This window comes from Crotalus tigris, unplaced genomic scaffold, assembly GCF_016545835.1.
Source record: "Crotalus tigris isolate CLP2741 ecotype Arizona unplaced genomic scaffold, ASM1654583v1 scf7180000017568.13789103, whole genome shotgun sequence".
NCBI lineage: Eukaryota > Metazoa > Chordata > Lepidosauria > Squamata > Viperidae > Crotalus > Crotalus tigris.
The window spans coordinates 67,354-84,648 of record NW_024096479.1 but is presented as its reverse complement, the minus strand read 5'-3'; the positions used below and the strand labels follow the sequence as shown (position 1 = coordinate 84,648).

Genomic DNA, 17,295 nt, shown 5'->3' with positions numbered 1-17,295 from the left:
CCAGCACGAGCGCCTCCCACTTAAGGACTACGAGCCCCATAGTGCTCTGCGATTCATATTCGCTCGAGGGGCGTTTCCAAGGGGGGAGGAGGAATGGAAGGAGCTGTTCCCGCCCCACTGTTGCACGATGGGAATCGTAGTTTCAAAACAAACGGGGGGGGTGGCAGAAGCAGTTTGACGAGCTCCTTACGGGATAGGCAGCTCGACCTCCTTTCGGGGGGCCGCCATCTTGTAGTCCAGCGTAACCCGCCTCCTCTATCCCTACCCTTCCCACGTTGCCTCACTCCGTCCGCTGCGCCGAAAGAGGGAGAGGCAGCTGAAGCGCGTAGCTTGAATGGAGTGAGGTGGAAGCGCCCAGGTGTAAAAACGCCAAACCCAGGAACCGGTAAGGAGCAAAGGAGGGGGAGCCGAGATCATGGCTCCGCGTTTTCCCTGGTTTTATGCACCCGCCCATTGCTGTCTTCTGTCCTTCTCTTTCTCTTCTTCCATTTCTACAGTCGGTTCCCTCGTCCCTTCCCCCAGTTCCATGTTAGATGGATATTATCTTAAGAAGAAACACTGGGCTCCACAACGACCGCGAGATGCTTTCCTTCCAAGAGATTAGAAAATCTGACCTGTATCCATTATTAGGGCTGGTCAAGCATGACAACGATTGCATCCTCACACTCTTCCCTCCTTCCCTTCCTCCAGTGTTGCCAGGTCCTCACCTCCCTTTGAAAAGGGTCCCTGTCCCCAGATTTTCACCCCTGCCTCTCCTATTTCACCTGCCGTTTTCATCTCCTGAACAGGCTTTGCTCTTTCCTCTCGTAGCTCTAAGGATTGTTCAATGCGAAGGAGGAGAAGGAGTGTTTTAAAAAAAGAATCAAAAGCAAAGTTGGAAAAAGAGGTGGCTGTTCCGTGCGCAACTGCGGTTTGCACATTTTGTATCAGTGCCTCATATAAATCCATCCCAAGCACGAAGCAGCTGCTGATTTTTTGTCATTGATGTCTTGCCTAGGACAGTCGAGATTAGCTGGTGCCTGTTTCTCCCTCCCACCGTTCTTTAGGGAAATTATAACAATCGGCTCTTTCTCTTTTTCGGGATTAGCTCACTTGAATCTGAAGTCAAGGAATGAAGAGTAATCATTATGACCTCCGAAGCTGGTACCGTTGCTTGTTGGCATGGGTAATCAAGGAGGGTAACCATGTCTATGGATTACTGTAATCAGATTGATTTTAAGTATCAGCAATGACTTATTAAAACATGTATTAAGTCTTTAGTTTTATAACCACTCCTAACTGCAGTCTCTTGGCATTTAATAGTACACATATTTTGATCAATTCAGTGAAGTACAGTATAAATATAATCACCATAATATAAACTTAAAAGTGTAAAATAAAAATAAAGACTGAGTTATATCAATTCATCTTTCAAAGACTCCAAAAATGAAAGCTAAAATGGGCTAATCTGATTTCTAATGGGAATCAATCTACTAACAACAATATTTTTTTAAAAAAATAGATGTAAATAAATAAAAATAAAAAATTAATTCAAAGAAAATAAAAACAAACAAAAATCTTGATGGACCATTGGGTCTTTTTCTGTTATCAGTTTTCTATGTTTCTATTGACAATTTTCAGTGATAGTCAGTGCCTGATTTTATATAATACTACTCTACAATGTGATTTATTTGTTTTTAAGATAGTAAGAGATGCAAATCCATCCCAAGAAAGAATCCATAGGTTACAAATTATAGAAGATAATTCACATATATTACCTCAAACCAAACTACTTTATGAGTTAATATATGTAAATCAAAGCTATGTTTTAATGTAAACTATTTATTATTAACTTCATAACAGTTAAATTTTTCATTTGAAAATTAGCATTTATTCAAATGAACGGAAGATTAGATAGAAGATGGACTTTCTGAAAAGTCAGGTAAAGCAGATTGCATATGTTACTCAAAGTCATTCAGTTGGAGCAAACTTCCATTGTAAAATTGATATCAGAAAGCAAATATATGTATCCATCTGTAAGAAGCTTAAGGCTGTTAAGGATTTACAGGTAGTTCTTAACTTACAACCACAAATGAGCCCAAAATTTCTGTTGCTAAGCAAAACAGTTAAGTGAATTTTGCCTCATTTTACAATCTTTCTTGCCACAGTTGTTAAGTGAATCACTGCAGTTCAGTTAGTAATGGTTGTTAAGTGAATCTGGCTTCCCCGTTGACTTTGCTTGTAAGGGGGGGGGGTCACAAAAGGTGATCCATGATCCCAGGAAATTGCAATTGTCATAAATATGAGTTGCCAGGTGTCTGAATTTTAACCACATGACCATGGGGATGCTGCAACGGTTGTAAGGGTGAAAACAGTCATAAGTCACTTTTTTCAGTGCCATTGTAACATCAAATGGTTACTAAATGAACTGCTGTAAGTCTCTCTCTCTCTCTCTCTCTCATATATCAGAAGTGTTCTAAGGGGTGCAGGGTATAGAAAAGGTTGGGAGCCACTGGCATAGACAAAAAAAACCCTTTGTGCTTAGTGTTTATCCTTGAAGATTGCTATATTATTGAATAATATCCTTTATGGTATATCTTGTTTTCAAAAATATTAACCATATGGCTTGGGGAATAGAGTTCTTGATTAAGGTTAAGATGCAAGCCTGAACAAGCTGCCTAATATATTGCCAAGTATATTGTTGATAATGTAACATTCAGGTGGATAATAATGATTTTTTTAAAAAAAAAAAATAAATCAGATTTTTTAAAATTCAAATCTGATTTTTTGGGATTTAAATCTGATTTTTTTTATTTTTATCAAATTTAATTTAATTATTGCTTTTGGAGTAAAAATCTAAATATAGTTTTCTATTTAAGTTGCATTAATAATTTAGTTTATTCAGTATGAAATGGAGCTTAGTTATGTAGCACGAGGCTGTATATTCTGCAATATTTACATTTTGGTAAACTCATTCAGTGAATCCAAGCTCTGCAAGCTGAGATAACATGCACTGCATTGATGCATTCACACAATTTCACAGTAAACATGAGATTAATCATTAAACAAAGTTCAGGAATATTCCTTTATCCCATTGTTTTGCAAATCTATGTACACTACAAACTGTATGATTGTTTGAAGAGAAATGCATCTGTACCAGGCCCTAAGTGTTTTAATTAAATAAAAGAATTTGAGTAGTTCTCCAACTATGTGCGATTAACCTAAAATCGATTCTGGTGTCACTGTTTTACTAACCTGATAACTTATTATTCTAAATAGGAAACCTTCGTTTTGTTTGCAAATAATAATATTAAAGATTCTAACTACCAGCAAGAATGAGTCCTTACATTTAAAGAGCACCTGTCATTTCAGATCCATCATGGCAGCGCCTGTTAGCGGGCATCCACTCACCTGCTGCCTGCCACGTCTCTCACCTTATTGTGTTACTGCTGCATCACCAACTGTCCTATTAAAGTGAATGGGACTGTTGGTGAGTCAACAGCGGGTCAGAGGATGAGCCGCTGCGGGACAGAGATGACAGCTGCTCTTTAAAAATTATGATTTAAATCAAGTTGATTTAAATCAAGCCTTTTTACTAGTGTTTTAAATCATGATTTAAATTGTGATTCAGATAGACTTGATTTAAATCAAATCCATCCTGGTAACATTTAAATAGTGTCTGATGTAATAGGATCAGTTACTCCAGAGCCATTTTATATAAATCACTTGGAGTAACATAAGTAAACCATTGTTTCTTTTGGGGAAAATAATTATATCTACTGTGAATATATAGATAATACTTGAAGTGTAATGCATAATAGTGCTATAATTATGGCACTATTAATGAAATAGTACTAGTGAATATATCCATATCATTGATTGATTGATTCTATGGAAAGGTGCATAAAGTCAGTCATAGATTCTAAAGAGTATATTTAAGAATGTTTCAAATATAGGCTCTTCCGGTGGTCAGCGTCGATGATGGTGGCTACATTGTAGCTGTCCTCCTGGGACGGCGTCAGAACCGCGGAGCACAGCGGATACCAGCTGTCCCGCAGCTTGAAATCCCCCTCCCGGGTGAAGGGAGGGGGTAGAGAATCACACGAATAGAGATAGAGCCTCTTGAACCCCCCAGGGATTTTTGGGGGGGGGGGTGAAAGAGAGCTCCCTCGGAGTTCGTGTTGCCTCCGCCTCCCAGCTGTTTTTGTTTCTTCGGAAACAAAGTGAAACGCCGCTACCATCTCCGCGCTTAAAGGGATCGGGTGAGGGAATTTTAAAGCGGACAGAGCTGGATAAAGGATTGAACTTATTGAGTTTTATTTGCTTTTTAGTTTATGTTGATCTTTTTTTTTTTGTTTTTTGTTGGTGTGGAGAGTGAAAGTAAAATGGCGATTTGAAAGTGCTTTTTTTTTTTCCTTTCTTTTCCGGAAAGAAGCGAGTTAAATGGAATGTAATGGATTATATAGTTCTTTCTTTTTAAACTTTCTAAACTTTTTTTTTTGAAAGTGGTTCTGTGGTTTTGAAATCTTTTTTGAACTCTCCTTTGTTTTTGTTTTTTAATTTTTGAGGGAAGAAAGAGGGTACTTTTAAAAAATGGAATGGATTTTTTCTTATTTAATTATTTTTCTTTTTCTTTTTCCCTTTTCCTTCTTTTAACTTCTTTCTTTTTATTATAATGATCTCCTCTTGAAGGATTTTTTGAATTTTTTGGGAGTTAATCTCTCTTTTTCTTTTGCTTAATTTTTGTTTGTTTTTAGTACTTTTTAAAAAATGGAATGGATTTTTTTCTATTTAATTATTTTTTTTTCTCTTTTTCCCTTTTCCTTTTTTTAACTCTTTTCTTTTTATTATAATGATCTCATTTTGAAGGATTTTTTGAATTTTTTTGGAGTTAATCTCTCTTTTTCTTTTGTTTAATTTTTGTAATTTTTAAGAAGGAGTAAAGATTTTTTTTTAAGATGGCTCCAAAGCGTCCAGTAATTCCTACAGCTCCTAAGGTGGTTTCTTCTTCGTTGTTATCATCAGTGCAACAACTTAAACCAATAGTTTCACCCTCTTCCTTGGTACAGCCAATAATTGTGAAGGATTTGCAAGATATGATGGGAAATGTTATATCTCAAATTAGGGGAGAAATGAAAGAGATTTTAGAGGAAAACAATAAGATTTTGAGGCAAGAGATAGTTTTGGCTCTAAAAGGAGTTGCCTCTGTTCTTGAAAAGCTGAACTCTCGTGTAGAAGAGGTAGAAGACAAAGTGGAACTGATGGAGGGAAAATTTGAAAGCATGGAAAAAGAGATGGAAAATGAGATTCTTATGCTTCAATATAGACAAATGGAATATGCCTTAAGAATCAGAGGCTTGGGAGAGACTGTGCAAGGAGACCTGAGAGAGATAGTTGCAAAGGACTTTGCTGTGATTTTGAATAAAGAAAAAGAGGAAATACTTAGTGAAATTGAAAAATCATTTAGAGTTAACTCTGTGGTGGCAGCGCAAAAGAATTTGCCAAGAGATGTGGTAATTTACTTTGGGAAAAGATCCCTGCGCAACGAAATCATACAAGCTTTTTATAAGAAGAGGTTTCAAATTGCTTCACAAGATGTTATAATTCTAAAGGAGATCCCATCTAAAATTTTAAGGAGAAGAAAGGAGTTTGCTTTTTTAGCAGATGAACTTAAAAAGAGACGAATCTTGTTCAGATGGGATGTTCCGATTGGAATGGTGGTGAGTTACCTGGGGATATGTTATAGACTTAATACTGTTTCTAAAGCAAAAGACTTTTATACTTCGGTCCTGGGGGTATATTCATCGCCATCTATTAAGTTTAAAGCTTTGGAAGAAAAGAAGGTGGAATTGCAGTCTGAAGAGCCTATACTTATGAAAATTGGGAAATCTCAGTTTGAGGGGCCTCAACAAGTTGTGCAACATATAAAGGAGCAACAGAAGAAGGTTAAGGAAGCCTCACAATTATTGGTTTCTGAATCTGCGGGAGAAGTAGGATTTATAAATTTTTTGGAGCAACCTTTAAGGGTAGAATTGCAGTCTGAAGAGCCTATATTAATGAAAAATGGGAAATCTCAGTTCGAGGGGCCTCAACAAGTCGAGGTGAAGGAGCAGAGGACAACTCGTGCAACATATAATCGTAAAGAAAAAGCAACAGAAGAAGGAGTTTAAGGAAACCTCACAACTATTGGTTCCTGAGTCTGTGGGAGAAGCAGGATTTATAAACTTTTTGGAGCTACCTTTAAGGGCAGATTTCAAAGCACTTCTTTCGAGGTTTATGGATAAGAGAGACTGACAAGGAATATGTTTACCGTGGAAGGAATTGGTTATTGGAAAGAAGATTATGGAGATCGAATGAAAATTCTAGATAAGAAGTTCAAGTTTAAGTATTTAGTTTAAGTATTCAAAAGAGTTCTGAGTCTGTGGGAGAAGCAAGATTTACAAACTTTTTGGAGTTACCTTTAAGGGTAGTTTTCAAAGTACTTCTTTTGAGGTTTTTGGACAAGAGAGACTGATAAGGAATGTGTTTATTGTGGATGGAATTTGTTATTGGTAAAGATTTAAATGTGTATAAGGGAATTTTAATGTTTTAAGTAATCTTTAAATTTGTATTTTGGAGGGAGTTTATAAAGAATGATGGATAATAATATAAGTATGATGTGAAAAGGCTCAGAGTATATTATAATGTGTTTAATGATTGGGTTTTTATTATTATTATTATTATTATTTAAGAGAAGATAACTTGTTTAATTAAATGTATCTAGATTTGTTTAGGATTTATATGTCTTTTAAGTTTTTGTTTGATAGGAGAGAAGATTATGGAGATCGAATGAAAATCTTAGTTAAGAAGTTTAAGTTTAAGTATTTAGTTTAAGTATTCAAAAGAGTATTTAGTTTTAATGGTATAATGAATGTTTATATGTTTATTGTTGTGTTTTAGGATAAAGAAAGAGGGAGAGATTAGATTTTATATTGTAGGTATAGATATTCAAAGAAAGTAATGTTTAAATTTATGTTTTGGAGGGAGTTTATATAGAATGATGGATAATGTTTAGAGTATATTATAACGTATATTTAAGAATGTTTCAAATATAGTTATATGGTGCAAATATCAAAGAGAAAATGCAAAGGTTTAATTTTAGTAAGATTGGTGAATGCTTTTTCTTTAAGGGAAAGTTTTATAGGACATATATTCCCTCAAATATTATTTGTGTAAGCTGATTAGCATCTTATAGATTAATATGAAGCCTTACACTTTGTTTGGTAGAAAGTGTTTACATTCTGATGTGTGCTTTTCAATTTAAGCAGTGCTTTTCTTAAACAATGTTTAATATAGCATTTTTTCTACAGTCCCAGTTATATCCACAAATTGTACAGACAAATTGCCAGAATTGGACTAACACAATTTTTTTCAATTAAAATAGTTGCATTAATCCTCCAATTGGCTTCACACATCTTTGTTATTTCAGATAAAAAACACAGAAACTTCCCCAAATACAAAACTCTTTTCTAATCCTCTCCAATAGTATCACATCAATGTTGTACCCTGGCCAAAAATATTGCCTTTCCCTTCTCCAGCACTGGAGATGGAGAATCCACCAATGGGTTAACTGTGCCTTCCTGCCCATTAGACCAAGTCAGCCAATTTGTCACGCCCGTCCTAGGGTAGCAACTCTGGGGGGGGGGGAGGCATCTTATGCACTAAAGATGTACTCCAAAATAAGCCATTTCGACTTCTATAAAATGCTATAAAATCCTCTGTAAAACATAATTTTAAACTTTAATATTGACAAGTTTTTAAATTACAGTACAGAATAGTTTCTGTGCTTCCTTAGGCTGGCACACACTGAGAATCTTGGGAGTGACTAAAATTGGGCTTTAAAATAACAGTGATGCACAATATTCATCAAATATTTGGTGTGGTACAATGAAGGATTTACTCAGTATTTGTCAATATGTTACATGCACTGGTTCTAACAAACACTGAGAAAAGCTTCTCCATATTTAGTATAATGTAAGTCAAACTAGGTAAATTCAAAGTGGAACTTACGTTTAAGTCAATAAACATTGCAATTTAAACTGATTCACCCATTGTGGTGCAAGCTAATGTGTTTTGTTTGTTTAATGTCTCTTATGTGATAATGACTTGTTTAAGACTGCAAATATTGCAATTTAAATTGATTGGATTCACCCATTGAGGCACAAGCTAATGTGTTTTGTTTGTTTGATATAGCATGTTGTGTGAACCAACCAAATGTGTTTTATTCATTAAAGGTGCTTGAGCACGTCATGGTTTAGTGTGAACCTATCTAAATATTGATCTTAAAGCAGGATATTTTTTGTCTGGTATTTTGCCAATTTAGATTATTTTAAATAATGTCATGCAACATGTCTGCGAAACACCTTCCCTAAAAGGTGCTACTGTGCAGTAATCTCCCATGTGCTCCAGTGGAACTTTTGAAGAGCTCATCCAAAGTGCTGCATAGCCCTAGGATTCCTTATATTGAGTTTGTTTTTAAATGATATTGGAACAGTTTGTTGTGCCTGTTTCTTTTTAATGTATTTCCAGACAGGCACAACAAACTGTTCTAATATCATTTAACAGAAAGCCAGTTTTAGTATGGTAGTTCAGGCATCAAGCTAGAAACCAGAAGACCCTAAGTTCTAGTCCTGAGACTGTTGAGTCACACCTTTAGGCATGAAAGCTGGTTGGGTGACTTTGGCCAGTCATTCTTTCTTAGCCTAACTCACTTCACAGGGTTGTTTTGGAGAAAATAGGAGAAGGAAGGAGTATGAGATATCTTTGCCATTTTGAGTTATTTATAAAATAATAATGATAATAATGAAAACAGCAGAATTGAAGAGAAAGAATTAGAAAAAAAATCACAAAATACAAAGAGCTGCAAATAGAAGTAGAACAACTGGGTCAAAAGATAGCAAAAATAGTATCAATAGTAATGAGGGCCTTGGGTACAATTCCAAAAGATCTGGAGCACCACATGAACACCACTGGCATTGACAAAATCACCAGTCAGCTGCAAAAGTTTATGTGGGACAGCTTACATCCTGCAAATGATACATTTAGCACCATCAAATAACAACATCTTAGCTCCTTGGGAGGAACTCAATAAGTGGATAAAAATGCTTAATTATTTCTTATATTCTTACTTTCAAAAATTTGCGTTAACACAGAGTTCATTGAAATTTCCCAAATTAAAATATTCAAAATTTTCTAATAGGATAGTGCTGAAATGACAGGATCATTTTCACAAATGATTTGTGAAAACACCAAATTGCTAGAAAAATAGCATTACAGTACAATTCATTTTTGTCTTATTTTATAGGCAGTAGATAAAACAAAATTATACTTAATACTGCAGTTTTTCACTTTTCCAGCATTTAGATTTTCAAAAAGGTTTAATGTTTACATGTTTTAATTATGTTTGGATGACAATAAGCCTGACATATTGAATGTTGTCAGTATCTGAATAATGCCGCTAGAAAAACCTAGGCAGAGTTTTCTTTTTAGATTAATATGCAGGATATATTCCTAACTGAAAAATCATAATTGGGTTATAAGTTATATAGAAATTGTTCAGATTTGTTCCATTCTAAGAAGCTGGCCTTAACTAAATCACAGTAATGTTTTTCCAAGGGGAAGAACTTTTTATCTATGAATGGCTGTTGACTGATATAAAGTATCAGTGTTCTGGTGTGTTGATAAACAGAAGCAAAAATAACCAAATATTTGAAGAGTTTTAAATAATCCTTACGATGGTGTTTCTGTGTCTATATTTCTCGGTATTTTGAACTCTTGAAGGTAATGACTATTCTTATTTCTGAGTGAAAAGTAGAGGAGCCTACTTTTTATGAATAAAAAGCAGATGAATAATTTATGAATGTTATAAAATTAAAATTTGTTAATTTAAATGTTTTTATTTTAAAAAGGCTATTTTTCCCTGATTTAAACAATCATTTGTGAAAGAAGTTTCCCTTCTCCCCTAATGCATCTTGAAGAACTATGTAAGAATTTTATAGAAAGTAGATTAAAATATAGCAAGAAATAATCAAGCAATTGCAGATTCAAATAAACATATTGCTGAGGGACACCTAGAATTTCTAACCAAGAAGTACTATAGAATCCACTTAATGAAAATCTTGTTAAGAAAATTGTTAGGACTTACCCAAGCAATTTCCTGGAGTCATGACTAGCTTAAACACAAAATAGAAATAGTTATATTTAGGACATTGTTGTTTAGCCTCAGACTTTTAAGCATGATTCTTAATCAAGCTAAGGTTACTTAATTGAAATGTTAAAAAATGGTGTGCAATCCTTTACATGTAAGAAAGGAGGCTACAATACTTTTAAGTTAGGTAAAATATGATTAACTTGTTTTTTTAAAAAAGTATTGTGTATTTATGTGTGGGCGTATAGATGTGTGTGGGTGTGTATTTTTCCTAAATGACTTTGCACTAAGAAAACACATGCATTATTATAGATGTAATACAGTTCAAGGTTTTAATTTGACGTAATTTATTTCTATTCCGCTTTTTAACCAAGGACTCATGGCAGTTCAAAATGATTAATACAGATACAAAATTATGTATTGCAATAAATTTTATATAATTATATTAATAATATCTTTATTTGTAGGAAAGTAATCTTTCCCACTTTGTTTAATTAAACAAAACAATATAGACGAGGAAATGAAACAGCAAGAGTATTTGAATTAAGCTTGGCATTCTTGCAACTGATATTTATTTATTTATTTATTTATTATTTTTATTTTTAACCAACAAAACAAAACAAAGCAAAACATAACACACATAGACACACAATATATACTTCTCTCCCTTTTTTTACAGCCATTACATAACAGTAATCTATTATTTACATTTCCCCCCTTATTCTTCTTTAGAATATTTGTCCTTATTGCCCCGTTATTTCTTATTTACATTTTTCTTCCTTCATGTTCTACTTACTAAGAATAATTCATATTGTTATTATTATACATTATTATACACATATTTTCACTTTTGACCTTTCCATATTTATTCTCCTCTATTATTTCTAGTCTCCAACCAGACATACCACTTGTTCCATGTTATATAATACTCTGTGTCTTCCTTTTCTTTTATCTCTTTTGTTAATTTGTCCATCTTAGCACAGTCCAGGATTTTTCTTATCACTTCTTCCTCTGATGGTATATTCTCATTTTTCCAGCACTGTGCATATGCTATTCTTGCCGCCGTTATTATATGTATAATTAAGTACCATATTTCTTTATTTTCTGTTTAAAATACCCAACAAAAAGATCTGTGGTTTCCAGTCTACGGATTGGTCTATTATTTCTTCGATCCATTTTCTTATTGTAGACCAGTATTTTTTTGCAACTGGAAATGTCCACCATAAATGATAATATGTTCCATGTACTTTTTTACATTTCCAGCATGTTGGCGAATTGTTCTGGAACATCTTGGAAAGCTTTGCTGGTGGAAGATGCCATCTGTAAAACATCTTCAACTGGTTTTCCTTAAATGCCGCCGACATAGTCAATTTTATATTTATTTCCCATATTTTTTCCCATTTCTCCAATTCTATATTATATCCGAAATTTTTTGCCAATCTAATCATTGTGTCTTTGACAACCTCGTCTTCCATTTTATATCTCAATAGGTATTTGTATAAATTGCTAATTAATTTTATTTCTGTTCCATGTATAATTTTATCCAATTCTTGCGGCTCTTTTTGGATTTCATATAATTTTTTGTCCTCTATATATTTAAATTGAATTTGAGTAAATGTCTACCATCTCTCTGCCAATATCTTGTTCCAATTCTTGTTTTGTTTTCAGATTTCCCTGTTCATTTACTAATTCCTTGTATCTAATTATCTTATTTATGTCCAATAGGTTTGGGTATTTCAGAGCTTCTGTTGGGGATAACCACATTGGAATTCTTATAAAATGTTTTTGTTTTATTTTTTCCCAAGTCTGTAGCAATGCATTCCTAACTATATGTCTTTGAAAGTATCTGTGTATTTTATGTTTTTCGTCCAATAGGAATGCATGCCACCCTGCTTGCAAGTCATGTCCTTCAATTGTTAAAACTCTAGTATTTTTCAAATCCATCCAATCTTTTAGCCAAGTTAAGCTCGATGCTCGGTAGTATATTTCCCACTCTGGTAACGCCAATCCCCCTTTATCTTTCATACCTTCTTGCAACTGATATTTAGACTTGCCTATGAGACATCTACATTTTAAGCCATGAAAAGAAATTTGGCTTCTCATTATTAATTTTATAGGTCTCCTAGTTTATGTTTTGCTTCTTTTGTTTGTATTTAATTCATTTTTAAAGTAAACATTCCTTTTTAGTATTTGGGACCTAGCAATTTATACATGTATGTAATGCAATATACTTTTCTATAAAATTATGCAATGGTCCTTCCCAAAGGAAAATTCATTTTAATATCAAAGAGTTTGATGTTGGGATATTTCCATTTTATATTTGAGTATACATTGTAACTGGATATATATATATGTATGTATGTATGTATGTATGTATGTATGTTTTCTGAGGTTTTCGCGGGTATTTGTATGTAGGTCTTTGGTTGTTCGGGTTTTCTCCCGTGTAAAATTGGAAGTGTCTTGGCGACGTTTCGACGAAGTCCCATTCGTCATCTTCAGGCTGGTGTTTTCAGCTTTGTGCTTTGAGCAGCAATGTGTGGTCTTAGCTGTTTCTTCCTTTTAACTGCCAGTGGGGGTATGAACTGATTGGGTGGGAGCTTGGCGGTGTTCTGATTGGGTGGAGGTGTGTTCTGAATGGTTAGGGGCTTGGCTGTGCTCTGATTGGCTGGGGGAGTGTTCTGTTTGGTTGTGCTCAGGTTAGTCTGAGTTGCAGAGGGGTTTAAGATTTTGGCTGCCGTGCTATTTTTTGGCTTCGCGTTCGTGGTTGTGCCTCCTCTTCATGGAGGGTGTCAGTTTACTTCATGTATGGACTGGAGGGGTTTAAAGTGGCTAATGATGCAGCTGTGGTCTGGCTTCTGGTTTGTGGTTGTGCCTCGTCATTGGTGTGGCTTTGGGTTTGTTTTTTGCGTGGATGTGTGGTGGTGACATCCTGTGTGGTTTTTGTGAGTGTGGGTCTGGTATCATTTTTTGTGTTAGGGAGTCGTTTGTCAATAAGGGCGGGTTTCCAAATGGCTGGTAAGCGGGAGGTATCATCTCGCTTGTTCATGCTGTGTGGGCGTTTTTCTATCTCGATGGCTTCTCTGATTATTCTGTTATTAAAATTTTCACTTTTGGCAATGGTTCTGGTATTTTTAAAGTCAATTTCATGTCCTGTGGCTTTAAGGTGTTGGACCAGGGAAGATGTTGATTCCTCTTTTTTGACTGAGTTCTTATGTTCTTCAATGCGTGCACTTATTCGTCTGTTGGTTTGTCCAATGTATGTGGTGGGACAAGTGGTGCATGGGATTTCGTATACTCCTTGATTTTCTAATTCAATTTTATCTTTGGGGTTTCTAAGGATGGTGGATATTTTTTTGTTTGTGCAGAATGCTGTTTTGATGTTGTGTTTATGGAGGATCTTACTGATTCTGTCTGTGGTGCCTTTTATGTATGGGAGAAGGGCTTTGCCGTTTTCTTGTTCTTTGTCTTGGATTTTAGTGGGGGTTTCTTTTTGGATTAGGTTTGTAATCTTATTTCTATGGAATCCATTGGATGTTAGTACATTGGTGAGAGTGTGTAGTTCGGGTTTTAGGTGTTGTTCGTCAGCTAAGCGTCTTGTTCTGGAGATGAGTGTCTTGGCTACAGAGTTGATCTGTGCTGGGTGGTGGTGTGAGAGAGCGTGCAGATAGTGGTTTGTGTGTGTTTTCTTCTGGTAGATGGTGTGTCCTAGGGAGCCATTGGATTTCTTGTAGACTAAGACATCCAGGAAGGGAAGTTGGTTGTTAGTTTCTATATATATTAACTTCATTATATATTAAGGTTTCTTTCTTTTTCATTCTAGATTTTCATATGCAAGGATAAAGGAAAAAAGATTGGCAGAAAATGAATTAGTAAACTCCTACTTTGATTAAGATGGGGAAAAGATAGTTACTCATTTAGCAGTAGTTAGGAGAAGAATTGTTTAACATTAATGTCTAAAATTGAATTTTAACACTTGTTTTCCTCTTTTTTTCCCCCAAGATGGTGAATGAACTGGGCAAGATTGTGATATAAAGATAGTGAAACTGGCAGCTTCAAATGTATCTTCCTTTGGCCTAAATTATCCTGTCTGTCTAGTTGACATGAAATGAATGCCAGCCTTAGAATATTGCCAAATGATCATTCAACTCAAATGAGAAGGAGCAAGATATAAAATGGAAAGAGGATGTGGTTTTCGAAGAATTGAAGCCTGAAGCAACCCTCATGAATTTCAATCACAGCAATTCAGAGAACATCACTGGTAAGCTGATGAGTTAATTAAAAGGTGCTGGTAGATGTTTTGGAAATTATAACTGCTTCAGGGCTACAATCTTCAGTAGTTTATATTGAGCTTAAGAATTGTCTCAAATTTACAATGAAGCAATGCCTTTATTAGGCCAAACTCAAGGTTGATTAAATGGCACGTAAATTTTCCCAAAGTGCTTAAGCAGGCAAATCATATAAAAATTAGAAAAAGAATTGGGGAGGGGAAAAAAGTATCTAAAGCAGCAGGATAAATTAAAATACTAATAAAAGTTGGATTAAGAAAGAAATCCATCTTAAAATCAGTGTGGCTCAGGAGTTCATGGCTTCCATGACAATCATGGACCTGACCCAGATAATTCAGGGTCCGACCCATAGGGGAGGACACACGCTCGACTTGGTATTCCTCTCAGGGCAATGGAGACGTGATTTCGATTTAAGGGGTATAGTTACTTCTCCCTTGTCATGGTCGGATAACTTCCTGGTGAGGTTAGATTTCTCGGTCCTACTCCCCCACCGCAGGGAGGCGGAACCGATTAGGTGGTTCCGCCCCAGGCGTTTAAGGGACCCGGAGGGGCTCTGAATAGCGCTTGGGGGTTTTCCTGATTCCCTCCTCCACGAACTGGCTGAGTCCTTGGTTGCTGCTTGGAATAAGGCGGCATCAGAGGCGTTAGACCGGATCACGCCTTTGCGACCTCTCCGTGATTGTGGATCCCGGAGGGCACCTTGGTTTACCGAGGAGCTACGGGAGATGAAGCGTCAGAAGAGACGTCTAGAGCGACGCTGGAGGTCTAGTAACTCCGAACCCGACCGGACACTTTTAAGAGCCTATATTAGGACTTATTTAGTGGCAATACGAGCGGCAAAATGTTCGCATTTTTCCGCACTTATTGCGTCTACAGAATCTCGCCCCGCCACCCTGTTTAGGGTGACCCGTTCCCTACTTAACATTTGGGAAGCCGGGGAGCCCTTACAGGGTAGGGCGGAAGAATTTGTGCAGTTTCTATCAGACAAAATCGCTCGGATTCGGACAGACCTAGACTCCGATTGGGCAGGGCCTTCTGAGATGACCGGGGCAGGTCTTAGCTCAGTTTTATGGGATGAATTTGAGTCTATGACCGCTGAGGATGTTGACAGAGCGGTGGGAGCAATGAGCGCCTCCACTTGTTTATTGGACCCGTGTCCTTCCTGGTTGGTCTTGGCCGCCAAGGAGGTGACACGAGGCTGGCTCCAGGTGTTGATCAATGCTTCGTTGAGGGAGGGGTCTTTCCCGCAACCCTTGAAGGAAGCGGTTATGAGGCCCCTTCTCAAGAAGCCTACCCTGGACCCGGCTGATTTAAATAACTTCCGCCCAGTCTCCAATCTCCCCTTTTTGGGGAAGGTTGTAGAGAGAGTGGTGGCGCTCCAGCTCCGACGGTCTCTGGATGAAGCGGATTACCTAGACCCTTTTCAATCTGGCTTCAGGCCCGGCTTCAGCACAGAAACTGTTTTGGTCGCGCTGATGGATGATCTCTGGCGGGCCCGAGACAGGGGTTATTCCTCTGTCTTGGTGCTACTTGACCTCTCAGCGGCTTTTGATACCATCGATCATGGTATCCTTTTGCGACGACTTGGAAGGGTGGGAGTGGGAGGCACTGTTTTACGGTGGTTCTCCTCCTACCTCTCTGGCCGGTTGCAATCGGTACTGGTGGGGGGGCAGAGGTCAACCCCGAGGCCTCTTGAATGCGGGGTGCCGCAGGGGTTGGTCCTCTCCCCCCTCCTATTTAACATTTACATGAAGCCGCTGGATGAGATCATCAGATAGCATGGGGTGAGGTTTCATCAGTATGCTGATGATACCCAGCTATATATCTCTTCCCCGAACTCTCTCAGTGAAGCGGCTGATGTGATGGGCCGTTGCCTTGAAGCTGTGAGGGTCTGGATGGGAGTTAAAAGACTCAGGCTCAATCCTGACAAGACCGAGTGGCTTTGGATGTTGCCTCCCAAGGATCATGTTAACTGTCCAGTGTTGACTCTAGCAGGGGAAAATATACTCCCTTCGGAGCGGGTTCGCAACTTGGGTGTCCTCCTTGATCCACAGCCGAAATTGGAACATCATTTGACGGCTGTGGCTGGGAGGACCTTTGCGCAAGTTCGTCTGTTGCACCAGTTGCGACCCTACCTGGACCGGGAGGCTCTCCTTACAGTCACTCATGCCCTTGTCACCTCACGCCTGGACTACTGCAACGCGCTCTACATGGGGCTACCCTTGAAAAGTATTCGGAGACTACAGTTGGTCCAGAATGCAGCCGCGCGAGTGATAGTGGGTGTTCCTCGGTACACCCACGTTACACCTATCCTCCGTGAGCTACACTGGTTGCCTATTGGCCTCCGGGTCCAATTCAAGGTGTTGGTTATTACCTTTAAAGCTCTATATGGCTCAGGGCCAGGCTATTTGCGAGACCGCCTACTACCTCATAGTTCCCTTCATCCGGTTAGATCCCACAGGCTGGGCCTCCTTCAGATCCCATCGGCCAAGCAGTGCCATTTGACAGGGTCGCGGGGGAGGGCTTTCTCTTGATGGCACCCATGTCTTGGAACCAGCTCCCCCCAGAGATTAGGACCGCTCCCACCCTGTTGGTTTTCCTCAAGCTGCTTAAGACCTGGCTTTTCCGGCAGGCCTGGGGTTTATAAAATCTGACCCCTGGATGAATGTTAATTGTATTGTTTGTTTTGTTAAGTTATATTGTGTTTTTATTGTTAGCCGCCTGGAGTCCTGTGGGAGTGGGGCAGTCTATAAATTTTAATAAATAAATAAGAACCATAGCGGGGTTTTTTTAGTTAGGGATAATTGATTTCTAATAGAAATAAATGTTTAAGATTTGTGCTAT

The 17,295-nt window shown here is 37.4% G+C and overlaps 1 protein-coding gene across 1 annotated transcript in view; it reads left to right on the top strand.

Moving 5' to 3' along the window:
- The first annotated feature begins 155 nt into the window (after positions 1-155).
- Positions 156-17,295, top strand: part of TRAK2 (trafficking kinesin protein 2) — a 39,142-nt gene continuing 22,002 nt past the window's right edge. Inside the window, exons 1-2 of the mRNA XM_039354273.1 lie at positions 156-385; positions 14,165-14,423. Coding sequence (XP_039210207.1) covers positions 14,387-14,423 — 37 coding nt within the window. The 5' untranslated portion in view covers positions 156-385; positions 14,165-14,386. The remainder of the gene's footprint in view (positions 386-14,164; positions 14,424-17,295) is intronic.